Source organism: Callithrix jacchus, chromosome 8 (assembly GCF_049354715.1).
Source record: "Callithrix jacchus isolate 240 chromosome 8, calJac240_pri, whole genome shotgun sequence".
Taxonomy (NCBI): Eukaryota; Metazoa; Chordata; class Mammalia; order Primates; family Cebidae; genus Callithrix; species Callithrix jacchus.
Window position 1 is genome coordinate 23,102,895 of NC_133509.1, and position 22,541 is coordinate 23,125,435.

Sequence of the window (22,541 nt, forward strand, 5' to 3'; positions counted from 1 at the left end):
CTCTCCATGTGTGTCTGGCAAGAGCTGTGCAGGGTGGGAACGGTGATTTTGGAAATGGGCCCTCCTTCCAGCTGAGGGAGGGCTGGGATGCGAAGAGAGTGAGTGGGCTGATGACTGGCAGTGTCCTGCGGCACAGAAGCAGTGCTGGGATGGGCCAGGTGCTTCCAGAGTAGTTCTGGGCCCTGCTCATGCTGGGCAAAGGTGACCCCCTTCAGGCCTCCCATGGGCAAGCAGAGTAGGCTCCAGTTCCTGAGGTCCTGAGGTCTGTTCTTGCTGGGCCAATTACTTGCGAGCAGTGCTGGTGTGGGGCTCACATGCCCAAAAAATGGAGCCCTCTGGCATTCCTGGGCCCTCTCCCCTGACCCCAGGGAGCCCTCAGGCCCAGCCCTGGCAGGGCCCCAGCGCTGGGCTCCTGGAGCAAACACGGGTGGATGGCCCCACCTGGTGGCCGCGCTGCCACATAGCTGTCCTGGCCTATGGTTCCGGAGCACTGTGTACCACTCACTCTTCAGCGGCCTCCCCACCACCAGGCCACCCTCTACAGGCACATCCTAGACCACCAAAGCCCCCCAGTGCCCACATCACAGACAGACCAAGTCAGCCCTCTGTGGAACCTTCAGTGGCTCCTGACCGGGGAGGATGCCCCCCAGAAGCTGGCGTTCAAAGCCCTGCCACGTGGGCTTAGTAAGCGCACGCCCTTTCTGTTCCAGCAGAACTACCTGTGCAGCCATGAGAGGTTCCAGCCCATGTCTGGGCCTCCACTTCCACCCCTGCCGAATGGGGGCCCTGCTCTGCTGTGGCACAAGGGGCAGGAGTTTGGGGAGCCAGGCCGTGTCCTTCACTTGCTGGGGTGAAGGTGGGAAGCTTAATGGCTCCTGTCCTGACGCCTGCTCTTAAGGGCTTGTAAGTGATTCTGGCAGGTGTTCTGGTCCTGAGCCACAGGAGAAGAAACTGCAGAGCCACGCGTGGCCGCTCAGAAGTCTGCCTGCCTTACCTGCGAGCGTCCAACAGCAAAACCTCCCGCCTGTGCTCTGTTTCAGCACAATCTCACTTCTCTCCTTCCAGCCACCGCGTGAGGCGTGCAGCAGCGCCCCATTTGCAGAGGAGGAAACTGAGGCTCAGAGAGGGGGAGCTCTGTGCCAGGAGGGAGGGGACGCTGGCCTCTTTCTTGAAGCAGAATGGGGGTGGTCCCAGGGATGCTCTCACCTGCAGGCCGGTGTTTGTGGTGAGGACGGGGGGTTGGTCGTTGACAGGCAGGACGGTGACAGTGAAGGCCACAGGATGGCTCTGGCGGTCCATCTCGGAGGCGTTCGCCATCAGGACAAAACCATCTGTCAGTGTCTCGCTCCCATCGTGCACGTAGCGGATGAGCTGCTCTTCCACCTAGGGGCAGGCCCAGGGCTGGCGGTCAGGCCCCAGCAGCACCCTCCGTGTCCTGCCTTTGGGTGCAGGAGGAGACTGACTCTCTCAGGGCCTCCGTTTCCATTGTGGAAATGGGGAGAACAAGCTCCAGCTCCCGGAGGAGTTGTGAGGAAGAAAGCAGATGCAGTGTGGAAAGCAGAGGTGCTTCTGAAATGCGACTCCCGACTCCTCTCTGTGTAAACCCCAGATGGGAGTCCCGGGGCTCCCTTCACTCGCGCCCGGAGCTGGCTGCAGCCCTGGGTCTCTCTCACAGCCGTACCTTTCTCCAGGAGAAGGCGCTGAGGGTCCTGGCTTGAGGTCCGTCCTCCTTCTGCAGGGCCCCGTGCCGGGGCGGCTCCAGCACCTGCAGGCTAAGGCCAGGCAGAGTGGGGAAGTAGGGCCCGGAGACGAGGAGCAGCGGAGGGGCCAGGGTGCGGCTGCCGTCCTCAGGGATGCTGAAGTTTTGTGCCTCCAGTGGGATGGCAGCGGGCAGCACCTCCAGCTCCACACAGACACTTTCAAGGGGAGCACCCAGGCCCGAGGCCACATCCAGCGAGAAGGCGTCACTGCTCTTCCACCTAGGGGCAGGCCCAGGGCTGGCGGTCAGGCCTGGGGTGGAAGTGCAGGTACAGGACCGTTTCAGGGATTTGCCTGAAAATCCCTGGTTGGCTCAGAGATGTCTACACCCCTCTGGGGGCTGGGCTGTGAGCCTACAACACGGGGAGACCCCTGAGAACAGCAGGTGGGATGTCTGCTCCTGGGGAGCTGTGGGTCCCGACGGTGAAGTTTCCACCCAAACCGGGGACAGAGCCCCACCCCCAACCTGCTGAGGACTTACTGTGTGACTCTGAACAAGCAGGCGCCTCTCTCTGAGCCCGGGGTTTCCCCAGGATCCATGGGGGTCTGATGCAGCTCAGGGGTTTCTGCAGTAAGTTCCAGGAAGGGAGGCAGCCTCGCTGACACACCCAAACCGTTAGGCCGAGGGATATCCGCACGTTGACGTGTTGAAGCAGGAGTGACGGCTGGAGGCCGGACTAACGCATGCCAGGGCTGGCACAGCGGTGGGTTCTTCCACAGGCTGGGAGCCTGCCTGGGCGTGGGGAGGAGCTGAGCAAGGGGCAGGAATGCTCAACAGGACAGGCACTGTCCCTGCGGAGCCCACCCCTGCCACCAGGCCACCTTGACGGCAGCCCTACAGCCATCACTCTGCATCAGAGACACACGTGGCTTCATTGGCAACCCCGGCTTTTGGGGGGCGCCTTATTGAAGGGGGTTTGCTTAGGCGCTGAGAAAGTGGCGGGGGGGGGGTTGGAGAGGGAGAGAACAGTGGCAGGTGGGAGATGAAGAGACAGGAACAAACATCTGGTGTCCTCAGGGAGCTGTCTGTCCCTGCAGGCTTCTCTCTCTCCCCCCTGCTGGGGTCAGAGCCACTGGTGGGTGGCTGTCCCCCGGCCTGATGTGGGGAAGCTCGCTGCTGTTGGGGTGAGTGAGAACACCATGGCCTGTGCGCCCAAAGAGTGATGTGAGGCAGTCCCTGCTTTTCTCTGAGCCTCAGTTTCCTCATCTGTAAGATAGGAATGCTGGACAGGGGTGGTGGCTCACACCTGTAATCCCAGTACTTCAGAAGGCCAAGCCAGGAGGACTGCTTGAGCCCAGGGTTTTGAGACCAGCCTGGACAACATAGTGAGACCTTGTCTCTAAAAAAAGTAATTACTCTGGTGTGGCGGCATGCAGCTGAAGTCCCAGCTACTCAGGAGGCTGAGGTGGGAAGATCGCTTGACCCTCAGAGGCTGAGGCTGCAGTGAGCCAAGATTGCTGCAGCCCTGGGGGACATGGTAAGACCTCATCTCAAAAATAAAAAAGAGCAGGTGGTGGGGGACTGTTTCCTGACCTGCAGGGCTGCTGTGGGCTGCAGGACTGGCACCATGGGTAGTGGCACGCTGGGGTGTCCATGGAGAAAAGAGCACAGCGACAGACAGCTCTGGCCTCTCCTGTTTGGAGATACGGACCCTCCTAAGAAGCGGAGAGAGCTGGAACCCTTGCCCCATGGAGAGCTAAGTACAAAACTGTTCATACAAATTCAGTTCATTCAAACACTTCTCGTACAAACAGTAGGAAGAGTAATACAGTAAATTTGAAACCCGGCCTCAGCCCACAGCTGGAGGAAGAGTCTTAGCTCTGGAAGCCTCTATAGACCTGACAGCTGGGGCAGAGGCCTGTTGGAGGCAAGAGGAGAGCTGGATGGGGTGAGGGTCGAGGTGAGGTCGTGAAGGAGCGGAGGGACCAGGGAGGGACCAGGATCCAGGCCCAGACCCACAGCGTCTTGCTCATTTGCTGCTGGCCTTGAATAGAACACAGCTCAGTGTAGCACCCGTCCCCATCCTGTGCTCACTTCCTTTCCCACAAGTGCCACTGGTCCAGGTCTTCAAGGTAGGGGACTTGGAGATGAAGGCAGTAGCCATGCTGGGCTCCTGGTCTCTGCCACGTCGGCCAGGTCTGTGAGAGTGGCCGTGTGCACGTGTGTGTGCCCACATCTGTGTGCGCCAGTTAAGTGTGGACATCAGGGCTATTTCCAGCTCCTCCAGCAGCCCAGGAAGAGCTCCCAGCGCTGCTTTGAGGGTGCTGCCAGCCCGCGTGGGGGGCTAGGCTTGGGCCACTGTGAGTGTGGATGACAGATGTGGTGTCCAGCTCCTTCTGAGCTATGTGGGCAGCCCCAGCAGAGAGCCAAGTGTGGGAGGAGATTGGATTCGAGCTGATGCTGGAAGGACAGGCAGAGAAGGAAGGAGGCGACATTCCAGTCGATGGTTAGAGTGAGCACAGGGCAGGCAGGGATGGTTACTCCCACACCTCTTCCCTGGCCTGGCATTGCTGACTTTGAAAGGCAGAATGTGAGGGGTTGAATGTGGGACCCAGGTGGGTGTACCTGGCAGGGAGGGCTTGTGTGTTTCCTGGGTGGGGACTCAGAACTGATGGACTCAGAACTCGTGTCTTAGCTAGCAGGGCCAAAGGGGCACCAGGTACAGGAAATTGAAGCAGGGTAGATCCTGCTGCCTCTGAGGATGGCTTGAGGGGACCGATGATGCTCGGGACAGGCAGTGAGTCTTGTGTGCACCTTGTGTGCCGCCCCAGGCCTCTGGAGCAGGGCAGGGCCCAGGGGCCAGCGCCCTTGGCCCAGCCCACCCAGACTCAAAACTGTTCCAGAGCCAAGTGTAACTGAGCCTCCCTCCCTACGCCGCCCGCCCAGGCAGGACAAGAAGGGCCTTTTAGTGCTGCCCGCCTGGGGGCCCGGGGATGGGCCGCACCAGGTGGGCCTGGCGGCTGGCGATGACAGCGGGAGGGGAGTGGGGTTCGTGTGGAGCTCACGGAGGAAGTGTATAGGCTGCGTCTGGGAACTGGGCGTGCTGCATGTTGTCAGGGCTGAGAAGGTATCTGAGAATGGCTCTCAGTTGAAGCCGAAGGAGGTGGGAGTGTTGGAATCCCTCCTTGGCTGGAGGCTGATGCCTGGATGAGCTGACCGCCACAGTCACCTTGGATGCTCTCTTCCCATTTCTCCAGAGGCCCAGCCCTTCCCTCAGGCCCTTAAATCTTGGGGGATCTGGTCCCTGCAGACAGGAACAGGAGCCTGGGGATCCAGCACTGATTCACCCCGGGGGGTCCTCCCTTGACTCACTTCCTTTCCGGGAACCGTGATGCCCTCTCTTAGAGCTGGCTGCTCCATCTGAAGGGGAGAAGGGTGTGGCCTGGGCCCTGGTGAAGGAGGCTCAGCCCTTCCTCGCTCCACGTTGCTCTTGGGAATGGTCCCGAAGAGGTAGCTGAGGCACTGAATCACATATGGGAGGTGATGACGGGTGCTCCCTGAGGCCGCAGTTCTTACGGCATAACTAGAGCTGCCTTGGCTGAAGGAAGAACGCTGTCATGTGGGGTTTCTGGCATCGGGACAGAGAGGGGATGTATCCCAGCACCTCTCCGAAAGCAAACTTCCATTCAGCCTCGGCTGGGCCAGGCATCCGTGCTAGGACGAGGAGGTGTGGCGGGGGTGGTCCAGGGCTGTCTGTAGGACAAGCCCCCTCCGGGGGGTATCTGAGGGGCACCAGCTCTGCCTCTAAGAGGCTGAGTGGGTGGTGAGTGGCGGGGTCCTGCCTGTCACCAACAGGAGCAGGGAGAGAAGGGCAGAAGGAGGAGGGGAGGTGGCAGATAGACAGATGGATCCACAGGGGAGCAAGGGGAGGGGAGAAGGGGCAGAGCTGGGGAGCAGCTGGAGGGGTGTGCGGGGCTCCTCACAGGGAGGGCAGGGTGGCTTCTTTCTGGCTTCCCACCTTGCAGCACTCCCCGTTCCTGGCCCAGGGCATCTGAGGCTGCAGGACCCACTTCTCACTGTCACTGGGTCCCTTTGGGCTTAAACATGGTCACCCCAAATTTGCCTGGCAAACGAAGCCCGGCTAGCATTGGGGTGGCCCTACTGGGTCTCTCAGACACTCCAAATGGGCAAAGTCACACCCTAGGCCATCTGTGCCTGGGTCCCCTGCCCCCACCCCCAACTGGACAGCCTTGGCTAGCTAGAAACCCCATAACCTGAGATAGCGGGGTCCGTGTCCAGCCCAGGGTTGACTCCTGGCAGCCCCAGCCTGTGGTGGGAGAAGCGCAGCCTGCTTGACTCCTTGTCTGCGGCCATTTCTGGCTCCTCCTATTCTTTTTCCCTTCCTGAGGAGCCCCTTTAGTTCTGCCAGGCTGAGTCGGGGTCTCAGGTTCCTCACTCATCTGTAGATGCAAGTCTGGCCATCGTAGCCAGGGTCCAAGCCAGGGCCAGGGCAGGGGCTGGAGATGGGGGCTGTGGCCTGGACTGCACCCCAGTGGGCTGAGTGACAGGACTTTTGAGATGTGGTGGTGTCTGGTCCATGCGGGAGTTATGGTTTCTCTTGAAACCACAGAGACCTGGGTTTGAATCCCAGCTCTCCTATTTGACTGTCAAATCTTGAAGTCCCCTCACCTCTCTGTGGCAGTTTCCTCATTTGTAAAATTGGGTTGATGAGGATTAAATGCTTTAATGTACCTCAACTGCCTAGCCCAGGGCCCGGCATACAGTAGGTGCTCAATAAATGCTTATCCTTTCTCCTCTGTCTCTGTCATCCTGCACACCCCTGTGATTCATGGTGTACATACAGCTTTACACACATCACCTCCCTTGTGGCAAAGCTTGAACCTTCCCCTCCAGAGGCTGCTGCATACAGTAGGTGTGCAATAAATGCCTGCTGTGATTGACTAAGAAACCAGTTGCTATTGCTCTGTGGGGATCTGGGCAAACCTAAGCGCTTCAATCCAGGTACCCTAGGAGGCATGGGATGGAGGCTGTGCCAGGCTGGCCTCAGTGGCGTTGAAGCCATTGATTCCACAACTTGTCCCTTGTTTTTCCTTCTCAAGTCACCAGGACACCTGGTCCTTGTTAGAAGCTAATTACTGGCCAGCTATGGGCCTGGGGCTGTGGGGCTTTTGGAAGACTGTATTTGGAGGAAAAGAGCTTTCTTTTCAGGAATTAAAAAAAAGAAGAGAGAAGGCTTCTGCTCTATGAATCAAAAATTTGGGTGAAGATATCTGCCAGCCCCATCTTCCCTGTTCTCCACCTACACAGATGTCTGTGGAGCCTCCAGAAAGGGCACTCCCACCCACAGCTGAGATTCAAGTTGTGATTAGCTGGGAGCTTCCCCCTGCCTTGTTGTCTAGCTAGGCAGAGAAACACAGGCCTGGAAAATAGTGCAACCAGTAGGGCAGTAATCTCTCCCAGTAATCCCAGCAACCATCAGGGCAGTAATCTCTCCTAGTAATCCCGGCTCACATGTCTCTGCTGGGGCTTCCCAGTTTACAAAATATTCACCTGGTCTCTTGACAACTGTGGAAAGTGTATGTGTTGGGGGACAGTGTCCTGGCCTCAGATGAAACTGAGGCTCTCAGTGAAACAGGGATGCTGTGGCTCCAGCACACCCAGGCCTGGCGTTCGCTCAGCCCGTAACCTGGGACTCAAACCCAGGACAGTGCTGAGCAGCATCATGCCAGGCAGACTAGCAGGAACCCGAGGCACAGCAGTATCCTTTATAGCAAAAGAAAACCCCGGCGTCCACGTTGCATTTAGTTATCCTGTCTTCTGAGTGTCCGTTCGTCTGGCACGGTTCTTCAGTGCTTCGATGTCTTCTGTGATGTTGCCCTTTTGACAGATACAGGCCAGTTCTTTTGCAGGTGAATTTTGGTTTGAGTGTGTCTGGTTTCCGCATGATTAGATTCAGGTTCTGCATCATGGTGGGAACACCTGGGAAGTGATGCCGTTCTCTTCTTACGCAGCCTATCAAGACACACACATCTGTGGGGGCGGTGGCTTACACCTACAATCCCAGCACCTTGGAAGGCCAAGGCAGGCAGATCACTTGAGGTCAGGAGTTTGAGGCCAGCCTGGCCAACATGGTGAAACCCCGTCTCTACTAAAAATACAAAAATTAGCTGGGCATGGTAGTAGGTGCCTGTAATCCCAGCTACCCAGGAGGCTGAGACAGAAGAGCTGGAACCCAGGAAGTGGAGTTTGCAATGAGCTGAGATGACACCACTTCAATCCAATAAACAAACAGAGGCACCCGTCTGTAGCGTCATCATCGGGATGCTGACTTGCATCACTTGGTTGAAGTGATGCCTGCCAGCCCTCTCCCCTGTAAAGTTACTGTTTCCCCTTTGCAATGAATAAGCAAACACCAACAATGAAAGGTCAGGATGGGGAAGGAAGCCAGTAAGAAGGCGGAGCAGGAGCAGCTGAGAGACAAGTAGGAGGGGCGGCAGGAGGGGGCGGGGCCAGCATTTGGGGCCAGTGCTGCCGAGAGAGGCCGAGAGTCCGTGCAGAAGCTGAAGAGTGTCCCTGGGAGGCACGTACCACCTGCCTTGGAGTTAAGCCTGGTTCGGGTGGCGCAGTGGGCCCGGAGCCAACTCATGCTAAGCAAGTGTGAGAAGGAGGCGGGAATAGAGACGACCGGGAAATGCCTCTGTGGGGAAGGGGGTCTGTGGCTGGGCAGAGAGGGACAAGTGGGGACAGAGAAGCATGTGGGCATGGGGGACGGTTTTGAATAGATGGAGGGGACTTAGGACATCCAGAGTGTGACAGGAGGGAGCTAGATGAGAGGCGCAAGTCAAAGGAGAGGGGTGAAATCCACAGCGTCCCAGATGGGAAGTGGGAGCGGACTGACAGCAGACGTGGTGGTTCTGAGGCCGTCGTGGGGGGTGCTTGTCAGAGCCCAGCCTGATGGGGCAGGTGGACGGGGACTGAGGGACGGCCAGGCGTACAGAGGAGAGTGAGCCACGCTGGGGTGACCCGTGGGGGTGGGAAAGCGGGGAGGGCGGCTGCCCAGGGGTGAGGTGGCTAGCAGGTGGCGAGGAGGGCAGGTCCAGGGTTCCAGCCGTGAGACTGTCCCCAGCAGCTTTAGCTGCCTGGTGCAGATGGACAAGGCCGACCTGGGGACGAAGGGCTGGGATGTTCCAGGAAAGCGGCTGCACGAGGAGGGTGGTGAAGGCTGGAGGGGCCTGAAGGGCGAGGCGGAAGTGTAGGGAGTGCAGGGTCAGCGGTGGGGTCTCAGCGATGGGAGGCAGGGGACGGCCTTCCAGGGAGACCGGCCGCCAGTGTTGCGGGAGGTGGTGGGAAGCCACGGATGGCAGTGGGGTCTGGGCTTCGAGGGAGTGGAGGCGTCTGCACATGGGGAGGTCTGGGGTTGGGGAGGCCAGGGCATTCGTGGTGGACCTAGGGAGGCCTGAGCCATCAGGATAATGGCAGGAGTTGGGGTGGGCTGGAGGGGGCCAAGAGAGGGGTGGAGGTGGCCCAGAGCCGTGGCTGCTAGGTTTACAAGTGAGGGACCCATAGCAGCCCTGAGGAGGTGTTGGGGGGCACCCTTGGACACCGGGGCCCCAGAGGAATGATGCATTTTATAGGAGGGCACACAGTCTGGGGACCAAGGTGGCTAGTGACCCACGCAACTTGGAACTGTGAGGCAGAAGAGATGTGAGGGCCAAGGGCCACCTCCAGGGGTGAGCTGGGTCTGTCAGAGCTGGAGGGAAGGGAGCACAGGGAATAAATTGGAGTGGCTTGTGATCTGCTGGGGTGTGGGTCACTTGATTTCCTGAAGAGCTGTGCCGCAGGATGATGGGCAGAAGCGGTCAGGGAGGAAGACAGGGGGCTCCCCGGGCCTGAAATGCCAGGAAGGTGGGGGTCCCAGCCCCAGATCCGGCCCTGTCAGCACTGGTGGACCATCAGGGCTCACAGTCTCCTGCAGGAAAAGCTGACATGGATGGGGCTAAGGAGGCAGCACTGGCCCCGGCCCGAGGCTACGGAGGCTGGGTCACCCTCAGCCTGGCCCAGGCCTCCCTTCCCAGAAATCAGAGGCTTGGTTGCTCCATGGGCATGGGGAGCACACAGAGGGTCTGCTGCTGCTGCTGGGGAGGGGGTGGGCCCCCGTCCTCTGCTGTGAGGCCTGCAGCCCCTCAGGGACCTCTGGACGCCTGCATGCCTGTCCTGCCTGCTGCTCTGAGCCCTCGCTGTGCCTGTGGCTGGAATGCGTTGAGCACGGCTTGGTTTCTATTCAGTCAGAGACTGTGATCCAAGGAGAGCCCTGGGTCTTGTGCGCTGGTTCTCTCTCTGCTACTTTGATGTAATAGGAGACTTTGGGCAAGTCCCTGATCCTTTCTGGGCCCTAGTTTCCTTAATTGTGTCCTGGGTAGTGACAGGCACCCTGTCTAAAGCCAGCAGGCATCTGGTTCTGGAGCTAGACGTGGCTCACCCGGTTCAGATCAAATCTCTGGTCTGAGTTACTGACAGTGGACAGTCCTTGGGACAGGAGCAGGGCAGATGGAGGTGTGGGCAGAGGAGTGGGGTTTCTCTGGCCGAAAAGGGGGGGAGAGGGGAGTTTCCTCAGGGAGGGACCAGAGAGGACAAGAGGAGACAGTGTGCTGGGGAGGGCAAAGATGGAGGTCAAGGTGAGAGCAAAGCATGTAGGTGCCCCGGAAGGACAAGGGACAGAACTCGGGAGATGCAGAGTGGCAGGGGCCCGGTGTGCAGGGGTGGGGCTGCTCCCGGGGCTGCATCATGGGCAGTTGGGAGGGGCCTCAGGCTTTGCCCTGAAGGTGTGAGGGCCGGAAGATGCTTTGGGCAGTGAGAAGTCTGGACAGGATGGGCAGCGGAGGCAGCTCTCAGCCAGGCCGACTGCCAGGAAGGGTCTGCTTGTCACATGCTGTTCTTGGAGAGTCACTCGCTGTGTCCCCAACCTCAACTAGCCTGGCAGTGCCTGTCAGAGGAGCAGCCACGAATTAGCCAGGAGGGGGCAGCATTGCCTGGATTTTCAAGCCCAGGCCTGTGCCCACCCACCCCGGCCCACACCTGCTCCGGCCTGGCTGCTGCTGGGCAAACAGGCACCATCTCCCGTTGGTCTTTGAGGAGGCTAGGGTCTCTGGGGCTGGCATTTGTCTTTCCTCCATTCTTGGCATCCAGAGGCCCAATTCACCTCCACCCCTGGACATAGGAGGGTGTGAGGGGAGTTCTACCTTGACCTGGCAGCCTGAGGCCAGTGTGAGGCATGGAGGGGATGTGGCTGAGGTTGGTGCAGGGATTGGGAGGGATTGTGGGAGACACGGAGGGAGTGGAGGGTGAGAAGAGCCTTCAGGTCCAATGACTCAGGCAGAAGCACACTCTTCCGCAGAGCAGAGGGAGACAGGAAACGAGCACCACCTCAGAACCAATGTCTAACGGCTCATCTTTATAACCGTGAGCAATTTCCAGGTTTTAATTTAAAGTGAAAATTGAGGTTAGGCACGGTGGCTCATGCCTGAAATCCAAGCACTTTGGGGTGCTGAGGTGGGCACATCACTTGGGGCCAGGAGTACAAGGACAGTCTGAACCCGAACAACATGGTGAGACCCTGTCTCTACTAAAAATACAACAATAAGCCGGGCATGGTGGTGGGCGCCTGTCCTCTCAGCTACTTGGGAGGCTGAGGTGGGAGGATCGCTTGAGCCCAGGTGGTAGAGGCTGCAGTGAGCTGTGATTGTGCCACTGCACATCAGCCTGGGCGATAGAGCAAGACCCTGTTTCAAAAAAGAAAAGAAAAGAAAGTTGAATTGAAGACCTAATTTTGGACAGAAAGGAACAGAGGATATAATATCCTCTGGACTATTTAAAAAAGCATACGTACAGCTAAACACTTAGAAAAGCCTGTGGTAAACCCCTCTAGGGATGTCCTTGACTTTGGACCCTGAGGTCCCCTCTCCACCCACCTGCCCCTAGGTTCTGGGCTTTGTGTCTGCCCACCCTCTCAACGAGGCTGGCCTGGGCAGGCTCTCGGGAGGCTGCGGGAGCTCGGGGACCCATCTCTCTTGCAGCAGATTAGAAAGATGTCATTTTGCCGACAGTGCCATTTATCACGGCAGCTGCAAAAATTAGTGACGCTTGGGCTGTCGGTGTTGGGTGGGGGTGGGAGCAGGTGGCAGCAGCCAATGCCCCGGCATGACCAGGTCAGGGAACTGCAGGCCAATCTCTGAATAGGGCTTTTCTGACTTAACACCTAGCCCAGGTGCAGGCCCTCCGTTGGAAAGATGAGGAGGCTGAGTCCCAGAGCCCGGAAATAACTGTGGCCACATGACAATCTCTTTTTTGAGACAGGATTTTGCTCTGTTGCCCAGGCTGATGTGCAGTGGCACAATCTTGGCTCACTGTAGTAGCTGGGACTATAGGCACACGCCACCAAGCCTGATTAATTTTTACATTTTTTGTAGAGACATCTTGCTATGTTGCCCTGGCTGGTCTCGACCTCAAGGCTTCAGGTGATCCTCCTGCCCTGGCCTCCCAAAGTAGGATTACACAACTGAGCCACCATGCCCAGCCCATGTGACAAATTAATGGCCCGTCTCTAAATACAGGTTTAGGTTCTGTGTGTGACCAGGACCAGGGCTCAGTGGGTGACCAGGGTCAGAACTTGTCTGGGGTGAGGTGTTTTACTTCTTTTTTTTTTTTTTTTGGAGATAGAGTTTCACTCTGTCACCAGGCTGAAGTACAGTGGTGCGACCTCACCAGGCTGAAGTACAGTGGTGCGACCTCAGCTCACTGCAACCTCCCCAGGTTCAAGTGATTCCCCTGCCTCAGCTTCCTGAGTAGCTGGGACTACAGGCATGGGCCACCATGCCCAGCTAATTTTTGTATTTTTAGTAGAGATGGGGTTTCACCATGTTGGCCAGGATGGTCTCGATCTCTTGATCTTGTGATCCACCTGGCTCGGCCTCCCAAAGTGCTGGGATTACAGGCGTGAGCCACCGCGCCTGGCCAGTGCTTTACTTCTATTAGGACTAAACTCTATTTTTGCCTTTATGGCTCAGTCTAGGACAAACCTTCAGCCTCGCCCCAGCTGCCACCAGACAGGGGCAGGACTGAAACCGAGCCGTAAAGCTGAGACTCACTCTTGGGGTTGGTTTATGGTACCAAGGGAAGGGGAGAAGGAGGATGGAGGGTTCAGAAGGAACATTTGGGGGATGAAGATGGCCCCGCCAACAAAGCGATGCCAACTCCAGGGAAGATGAACGGGGCCTCCCTTGTGCCTCCGCCTGCAGAATGACAGGGTCATTAGCCTGGGCTCCACCTTTGGATGAAGTGGTCCCAGCTCTTGGCCTTGCCTTTCCTGTGGTAGCGCCCCCAGAGGGGTGACCTGCAGAAGGTCAGGAGCGGCCTCCCAGGTCTGGCTGAATGCTGACGCAGCCCCTTCTGAACAACTCCGGGGTTCTAGCTTGACCTTGCAGGAAGCCCTGGTTTGATCCTTGCAGGACTTGAATCCGTATCTTCAGGTCATTAGGCCCCAGAGCTGGCACCTGATCACACACAAAGCCCCCGTCCATCCATTCATCCATCCATTCATTCAACAAACATTTGCTAAGCTCCTGCCCTGTGCCAAGCCCTGGCTGGGCCCGGGAGTACGGAGAATCGGTCTTTACCCTGGCCTCCAGGAGGTCAGAGGCTGTGTGAGTGAGAGGGTGGGAATCCACCCTCTCCTGCCACGAGCAGTTGATGGAGGCTGGATGAGGCTCAGGGCCTGGCAGGAGGCCCGCCTGAGGTTCTGCCCTTCTCTCCAGGGGCAAGACAGGCCTGACTCCATGTTGGATTACCTCGGCCAGGGCTTGGTGGTGTGATATAGCTAGCCTAGAGTTAGAACCTGTACACTGCCATTTTATAAAGAGACAAAACTGTTTCCATTCTCCTCACAATGACTGCTAACCTTGGCTTCTGTAAACTGCTAAGTTTACTTTGCAAAATGCAAAAAGAGGTAAAGCTGCATGCCTTCTCTTATCTGTAACTGCCAGAATTGCTGGCCTCTGTTTACCGGTACTGACCAGAGTAAGCACCCCCAGATAATTCCATCCTGGCGCCAAGCAACTGAAAAATCTGTGGACCCCACACCTGTCCAAATAATGTATAAACTAATGTTTATCTTGACTTCTGTAAACCACTTAAGTGGCAATCGGAATGACAAAAGTCCCCTGGCCCTTGGAATGTCGGGAGCCCCCTCACCCTTGTCTCAGCCTAGGAGGTGATTGACAGCTTTCATTCCCATCTCCACTCTTCACCCCCACTCCCAAGGTGGTTTTGCAGGTATAAAAAGGTCTTGTCATCCTTCTTTCTCTGCCACGGGTTGGAGAGATGTGAGTCCTCTGTGGTCGCGGGCAATAAACCCTGCAATTTGGCATACTTTTGTCTTGCTGTTGACTTTCTGTGCTCGGTCCAATACAACAGTGGTAGCATTGCAGTCCCACCAGCCCCCGAGACACTGGCTGGGGTGGGGACTGGTCTCTGTTCTGCTGTTGCTGGAGGGAACCCCAAGGCCAATCATGATTCTGGCTTTCAAGACCTGGGGTGATGGTGACCCCGGGTCAAGAGCAGAAGAGGGGCCCTGCCTGCAGGGACATGGGGGCACACCATATGGAGGAACACAGGGGGTGCACACACGTGTCCCTTACTGCATACACATGGCACAAGACACACACATAAATGTGCAGACCCACACCTTACTCTACACACGCCTGGTACCAGCTCCTTCAAACACATGCCTCATGCTACAGTCACAGGGAAAACACAGACAAGACCCACACTTGTACCGCGCATGCGCACAGGCCCCACGCCACCCAAGGCCACACCTTTTACTGCCCCCGCCCCACCCTGCCTGCCCCTCTCTCCCAGGCTTCTCGTCTCCTGCACAGATACGTGCCCACCCAGGCTCACTGGCGCCCCCCACTGCCCTGGAGAAGTAAGTCTACAAACCCTGAGATGCCCCCACAGGCAGAGAGAGGCAGGATGCGCCTCGGGAGGGAGGTCATGGGAGTCCCTGCATTCCCGCAGCAGCGGTGGCCGCTGGCTGCTCTCAGCGCCCCCCAGTCTGGGCCCCGGCCTCTGGGCGCTGTGCACGTGCTTGGGAGACTGCGCCCACGAAGACAAGCCGGGGCCCCACCCCTGTTCCCAGCACTCAGAGACGCCCACCTCGGGAGGACTAAACAGAGCTCCTGCCACCGGCTCCTTGCGGGTGGGGTGAGGGCTGGCGGGAGGACACATGCCCCTGAGCCCTGGGGGTCCAGGCCGCGCGGCCCCGCTCACTGGCGGAGGGTCACCCGCCCCTCCCGTTCCTCCGCTCCCGCTTCCTCTCCCGCCCACGGGCTCCCCGCCGGCCGCTCTCTCCCCCAGACCCTCCCCCACGCCCGCCCGGCTTTCCTTTCTCTGCTCTCTGGCTCCCTGTGTCCCTGTGACCTGCTTATCCTCTAGAATAAAGGTCGACATTTTCAATTACCCCCAAAATAACAGAGCGGTTCTCGGGCCCTGGCGCCGGTTCGCGTGCGGGGCCTGCGTGGGGAGCGGGGGGCGCCCACGGTCCCACTGGCCTTTGTTTGCTTTTTCTCATCCGGAGCCTTCATGTTTTCCTGGAAGATTGGAAGCACGTTTCCCTTCAGGGGAGGAAGGGAGACAAAAGAGAAATAAAAACCGTCCTCGTTGTCTTGTGAACAGTGTAGAGCGGAGCAGGGGCTCGGCAGGAGGGAGGGGCGCGAGGGAGCGGCCGGGACCCAGACAGGGGCCTGCGGGCTGGGGTGGAGTCAGAGGACACGCGGGGAGTGGAGCAGGAGCCCCTCGAGGCCGGGGGGAGGGTGGGCGTCCTGCAGGAACGGCTGCCGGGAGGGGAGCAAGGCGGGGCTGACGCGGGGCTGCTGTGGGGCGGGGTTTGAGGACAGACAGCATCTGCCCATCGCCAGGAAGGCGCTATTCTCTGTGTCCCACCCTGCGCCAGGCTCTGGGGGCGCTGAGGTGAGTGACAGACATGTCTCCGCTCTCATGGGGCATTAACTCTACCGGAAACAAAGCGGTGGCTTCTGTGATCAGCACTCGTATCCACTGAGGTTCAGAGAGGGTGGGTGACCTGCCCGAGGACACACAGCGGGAGGTGAAGGGACCGGGATCCCAGTCAGGTCCGTGTGATCGCCGTCTCCTTTCACACCGCCTCGGCCGGGCAGACTTGGCTCCCGCGGGGCCTTGAGCAAGTGCTCCCCTCTCTGGGCCATCATTTTCTCCATCTGGAAAGCGGCCAGCATGCTGACGCCCTGCAGGGCTGCGGGGAGCATCGCATGTCTGGATGTGAAGGACGTTCAGCTCTGGCTCTCGGGCGAGCTGGCTGGGGGTCGGGGAGCAAAGACCACCGGGGGCTGGGGAGGGACTGGCCGCGGGGAAAGGAGGCCCGACCGCAGCTTCGCTCCCTGCTGCCGCCCCGTGGCAATAATTGGGTACTGCCGAGGGTGGGTCTGCACCGCCTTCTTCCGCTTGCGCAAGCCCCTGAGCAGGAAGGCGCCTTGAGGGAGTGTTGGCTGGTCCTCCCTAGCCCCATTTTTCGGATGCCCAGAGAAGGGAGGGACTCCTCCTCAGGTCATCCAGGGCAGAAGCTTGGGCTGGGCTGGGATTGGCTTTCAGACTATGGTACCTCCCTCCAGCCCTGCGGTACTCAAGAAGCCCCCAGTCAGCTTCAGAGCAAGAGAGACAGAGTTCTGCATCCTCTGCTTGATGCCACCACCTCCAGGGAGGCTTCCAGGGTCTCCTCCACTAGGAATTGGTCTCACTCCTGCCCTGCAGTCCCACACTCGAACTCTCCTTGCTCCTGCCCCCACCAACCTTGACTGTCCTTCTGCCCACAGCAAATCAGGCGCAGGGCCCCTGAGGCACGGGGGATGGTGGAGAACCATCATCACCACCCAGGGAGCATGTGCCAGGGGCCCACTCTGTGCTGCGGCTCTACCTGCGTCCTCTCACTTGAACCTCGTAAGAACCTCAGCAAGCTGGGGCATTTTGATCCCCATTTTTCAGGTGAGGAAAGGGGCACAGAGAGGTTATAACTTTTAGAGGGTGGATGAGGATTCAAACCCAGGTCTGTCCTTACTCTGGAGAGGCGCTGGCATTTGGAGGTGAAAACTACCCCCATGGCCATATGACAGCCCAGTGTGACCGGACACTGAAATAACCAGTCCAGGGGGGCTTGTGGGCTGGTGTCTCAGCTTCACTGCTGTGCTGGTGGGTGATTCAGGCCAGGCCCATCCCTCTCTGGACCCTGGTTCCTCATCTGAGTACTGTGTGTGTGTGTGTGTGTGTGTGTGTGCGCATGCACGTGTGTGTGTGTGTGTGTGTGTGTGTGTTCTGAGCTACCTCAGAGGTCCATTCTGGCTTTGAGTGTGGTTACATCTCTTCTTGGGCAGGTCCAAGGGAGGGCACAAGCGATCAGCTCTGGGACAGGTATGGGGCTGGTCCTAGGGCCTGGATGGGTCTCTCTCCGCTGCGTGCCATAGAGGGGAGTTTGTCTTGCAGGAAACAGCCTCATCCATCAGCGGCAATGGGGCGCTGACAGCGGCCACTCCCTACCAGCCCAGGCTGGAGGCAGACTCATAAATCCCACTCCAGGCTGGGCTGTAAATTCCTGTGATTCATATCTGGCCTCTTGGAGGACAGAGACATTTGGGGCCGTGGGGCTGGCTGTTCTCCTCCAAGGAGGCAGGCGGGTACCGGGGAGAAGCCTATTCATGGGCATAGCAGTCTCAGCTGGCCCCTCAAGGAGATGCAGTGCTGAACCCCCAGGATGCCTCAGGCCCAGCCCAGGCCACCTCTGCCTGGGCCATTCCTGTGTCCTGGCCTGAATCACTCTGGGGGTCACATGTGTGGACACGTTCTGTGGCCTCAGAGATCGCATGGAGCCTGTGGCCTGAAGGGTCAGCTCCATAAACCCCACCCCAAGGTCTTCTGCCGATCCACACCGATGTCTGTCTTGGGACCATGAGGACACTGTGGGAAGTCGGGGCCCTGTCTGCACGTTTCCCATTCCAGGGAGGCCAGGGCCCCCAATCCACTGTCCCTTAGGCAGGAAGGGGACAGGGACACTCAGACCGGGGCTGCAGACATTTGTCAACTTTCATCTGGACTTTTGCCACCCTCAGATGCCACCTGAATTCTTCTTCACTCAGCATTTTAAAAAATCAGCTTACTTTTATAATTTAAATGTGTGTTTTAGCCTCATCTTTAGCGATATCTCTGAAATTAGCGTCTGATGTACTAGTCAAATACCCGCACACATACGCACATGCACAGGTACATACAGGCTCATGCCCATGCACACACTGACACATGTATATGAAAATACACACATAAAATATATACTGAAAGTAAACACAGAATAGCAAACGTTCAGCTCTGTGTACCATCTACTCCTGTTTTAGGTTTAGAGTGGCTCCAGCCTCCTCCCATTATGGTGAAACAAACCGGGCTCAGATGGCTCACAGAGCTGAGAGTTTTCCAGCCATTCTAGCCTCCCCCATTTTACAGACAAGGAAACCAAGATCCAGAGAGGTATAGGGCCTGCCCGAGGTGGCACAGCACTGGGATTCATAGCCAGCTCGCCTGACTCCCAGTTGAGTGCTTCTTTTACGGAAGCACGCTCCCTGTGGTGTGCAGGCCTTCTTCCTCCAGAGGCACATGTGGACTCAGAGGGCTTTTGGAGACTGCGCGCTAACACAGGGTTCACTGCAAGGCGGGCTTCCTGGTGGCAGGCTGATGGGAATGCTGGCGGTCTCCTGGGTCCTGGTGGGACCAGGCACTGGCTGCCAGCTCTGTCTGTGCTTTATCCTGGTGTTCTTGGTTCCTGCAGCGCCTCAGGATTGGGGGGAAGTGGGGTAAGAGGGGTCCCAGGTGAGGGAGAGAGCAGGGCTCTGGCAGCAGCCCTTCCCCAGGGAGTTGGTTACTGAAGAGATCATTAGTGGCACTGGCTCTCAGGCTAACAAGGAAGGTGACCTCATTAGTAAGTGCCCTCCCCTGTGCCACCTCCACCTTTCCACCTGCAGGCTCCTGCCACCCACACTGCCACTGACACCACTGCCATCACCCCAGGGATGTGGCGCAATAGGCCTTCTGTTGGGGACAAGGCTGCCAGCTCAAGGCAGCCAGGAAGGAGATGTGTGTGCAGGGTGGCAGGGGTGCATGTACATTGAATACACACACAGACACACGCACAGACACACACACAGACACACACCCACACGTACACACACCCACACAGACACACACATGCAGACACAACACACACACAGGCAGACACACACAGGCAGACACACGTACACACACCCACACACAGACACCGGCACACATGCTTATACACATGTACAGGCATACTGCATGAATAGAGGCATGCACATAGATCTGGCGAGCGCACACACATGCTTATACACTTGTACAGGCACACTGCATGAATAGAGGCATGCACATAGATCTAGCGAGCGCACACACATGCTTATACACATGTACAGGCACACTGCATGAATAGAGGCATGCACATAGATCTAGCGAGCGCACACACATGCTTATACACTTGTACAGGCACACTGCATGAATAGAGGCATGCACATAGATCTAGCGAGCGCACACACATGCTTATACACATGTACAGGCACACTGCATGAATAGAGGCATGCACATAGATCTAGCGAGCGCACACGCATGCTTATACACATGTACAGGCACACTGCATGAATAGAGGCATGCACATAGATCTAGCGAGCGCACACACATGCTTATACACATGTACAGGCACACTGCATGAATAGAGGCATGCACATAGATCTAGCGAGCGCACACACATGCTTATACACATGTACAGGCACACTGCATGAATAGAGGCATGCACATAGATCTAGCGAGCACACACACATGCTTATACACATGTACAGGCACACTGCATGAATAGAGGCATGCACATAGATCTAGCGAGCGCACACCCATGCTTATACACATGTACAGGCACACTGCATGAATAGAGGCATGCACATAGATCTAGCGAGCGCACACACACACCCCACAGATACTTGCATGGTAACACGCATAACTCCCCAGACACACTGTGCAAGCACACAGATCCAACAGAGACATGTACACACATGGGTGGGTCTCCAAGTGAAGCCCTACAGTGCACACGTATAGAAACCCATATGGGACACAGGCGATGTGCACCCCAGGAGATGCACGCATGTGTTCTCACAAACACACAGTCCCGTCTCCAGACCTGGCATGTGCATAGAATTGTACACACGCGGGTATGTGTTGACAGACCTGCAGACCAGCCCGGGGCGTACCACTATGCAGGGACACCCACATGCACACGGACATGCACATGGAGCACACACAAGTTATTTTTTCTTGGAATCTAACAAGGCCCAAGAAGCAGGAGTGGCTAATTCCCTGGAGGAAGTGAGGAGACCTGAGCCAAGGGCACATTTAATGAATTCAAGAGGAAAGGAGGGAGAGAGGAGTGAAATGAGAGGGCGGAGAGGAGAGGGGAGAGGGCAGCAGGAGGGCGAAGGGGAAGTGGGCAGCGAGGAGGCTGAGGGACCCTGGGCCCATGGGCATTAACCTTTCCAGCTCAGGGCAGGCCCAGGCTCTTCCTCACTCACCGCCAATCCTAGAACCAGCCGGGCCCTTCAAGGTCAAGTGGTGGTGCTGGCTCTGAAGCCCACCTGTGCGCCCCCTCCACACAGCTCTGGGGACCGGGCACACCTGACTTTCACCTGCTCCCACCGAGTGGAAACCTGCCCCCCAACCCCGAACCTCCCATCCTCATTCCCACTTCTGCTCTGTGCGTTCATTGGCTTAGGGCTGTGGGGGCTCTCCTATCACAGGTCCAGGGCGGGGGTGGGGGGAGATGCCGCTGCCCAGGGAGGCCCCTGCTGGGCACCAGGACAGCTCCTCCCACCCCTGCCCTGACCTCAGCCTTGAGACAGAGTCTGGGAGATGGAGATGGACAAGGACAGGGTCTCTGAGGGAGAGGGAGGGTGTGAGCCAGGAGAGAGGGGAGGTGGGGGTGGTGGGAGTGAGACAGGGAGATGGGGGGCAGTAAGAAAGATGGGGAGACACTAAGCAAGAGATGGAGAAAGATATGAGAGGGGCCGGGATGTTTGAGAGTCAGACCCGGAGACACACGAAGAGGACACTGGAGAGAACCAGAGAAACAGAGAAAGGCCGGAGAACCCTGGCCTAGAGAGGATGCTGTGTCACCCTGCCTGGGCACCCAGCCTCTCTGAGCCTAGTCTACTTGGTCTATGAAGCAGGGGGACTGACCCTGCCTGCCTCCGAGAGGGCCCTGAGGCTCCAGTGGGAGGCTAGCCTGGTCCCTTTCTTCCCTCTACTCCCCCTAGTCATGCAGGCCTGCAGATGGGGGTGGGGACTCCCTTCCAGGGCCCAGGCTCCACTTGGAAGCCCCTGAGTGGCAAACCAGGTGAAAGAGGAAAGTCCCTGTGGGGCGGTGTCGTGTGCTGCAGCCGTGAGCATGGCGTGATGGAGCCTTTGCCCTGAATATTGAAAATGCATAAATATCCATTTTCAGGCACCAAGGCGGATATAAATACAGAGGGGAGGGTGTGTAGCCCTCAGCTGTAATTTACCGGCTCTCTACCCTTGGGGGCATGGGCTCTTGCTCGTGGCTGGCAGGAGGCTTTTCCAGATGGCTTTATGACCACCAGTGGCCACCCGGATCCCTTCTCCTGGAGAAGTGGCTCCTTGGGATCCCCTGCCTGAGCTGAGGGTGGGGCAAGGCTGGGGCTGCCGTTCCCACCTTCTCCTCCTCCAGCATCTCCTCACTTGAGGGGGACAGAACCACATCTTGGGAGGGAAACTGAGTTGGTTCTGGCCAGGTCAGAGGTTCTGCATGTCCCAGGCTTGGCCACTCAGGCCTGGTGTGTACCCAGCCCTGGTGCACTTGGATAAAATCGGAGGTGGTCCAGTCCTGCCCATGGGTGCTTCCAGACTGCGAAGCAGAGATGGCACCCTAGGTCCTGCCCTTGGGAACTCACCCAAAGGAACCTGATGGTGGAAGTGTCTGGATAAGTCAGCATGGGGCAAGACCCGTGTCCTCTCTGGAGTGCACCAGAGGCCTGAGGCCAGAGAGGAGAGACACATGGTCAGTGGTAGCCTCCAAGAGTCCAGCCACAGCCCAGCACACCCAAAGCCCTTCCTGGAGGGGAAGCAGAGGACTGAGGGTGGTCACGGCCTGCTGGCAGGCAGTTCTCTGGCGCCCCCCAGAGAGGACATGGCCTTGCCCCATGCTGGCTTTTCCAGACCCTTCCACCATCTGAGGCGTGTGCCCATTCTCCAAGGGTAGACAAATGGAGGCCCCGAGGCAATTCCCTCCCTGTCCTCCCAGAGCTGGATCTCAGACTGGAACACCCTGATCCCTGCCACCTTCACATGCTGAGGGGCATCTTTCTCTTTGGGTTGGGACCCTGTGTTCAGGGCACCCATCTTCCCACAGCAGAAAGCCACCAGCCTCTACTGGGGGGTGTGGAGCATTCTCCTCCCTGGGGCCCTTCCCTGAGCTCCTCTTCCCAGGGAATCGAGGCTGGGCTTCCCACCCTGAGCAGGAGCCTGCATAGGGAGGCAGGGGTGGACAGCCACCTGCTGCCTGGGCCGATCAGTGGGAACTGTTTGTGTGAAATGTAGGCAATGAATCGTGGGCATGCCAGCCCAAGTGGCCCAGGGCCCCACACAGGGGCGGGGGTGGGGTTAGATGGCATTGGGGGTCGGGGGACTC

At 58.0% G+C, this 22,541-nt stretch overlaps 1 protein-coding gene across 1 annotated transcript; it reads right to left on the minus strand.

Moving 5' to 3' along the window:
- Nucleotides 1–11,151: 11,151 nt before the first annotated feature.
- Nucleotides 11,152–16,904, minus strand: LOC128928940 (uncharacterized). Its single transcript, XM_054240692.2, has 4 exons — nt 16,863–16,904; nt 15,788–16,306; nt 15,234–15,387; nt 11,152–11,499 (listed from the first exon to the last, which is right to left on the minus strand). The coding sequence occupies exons 1-4, from the start codon at nt 16,902–16,904 to the stop codon at nt 11,390–11,392; spliced, it is 825 nt and encodes a 274-aa protein (XP_054096667.1). The 3' UTR covers nt 11,152–11,389.
- Between the last annotated feature and the right edge of the window lie 5,637 nt (nt 16,905–22,541).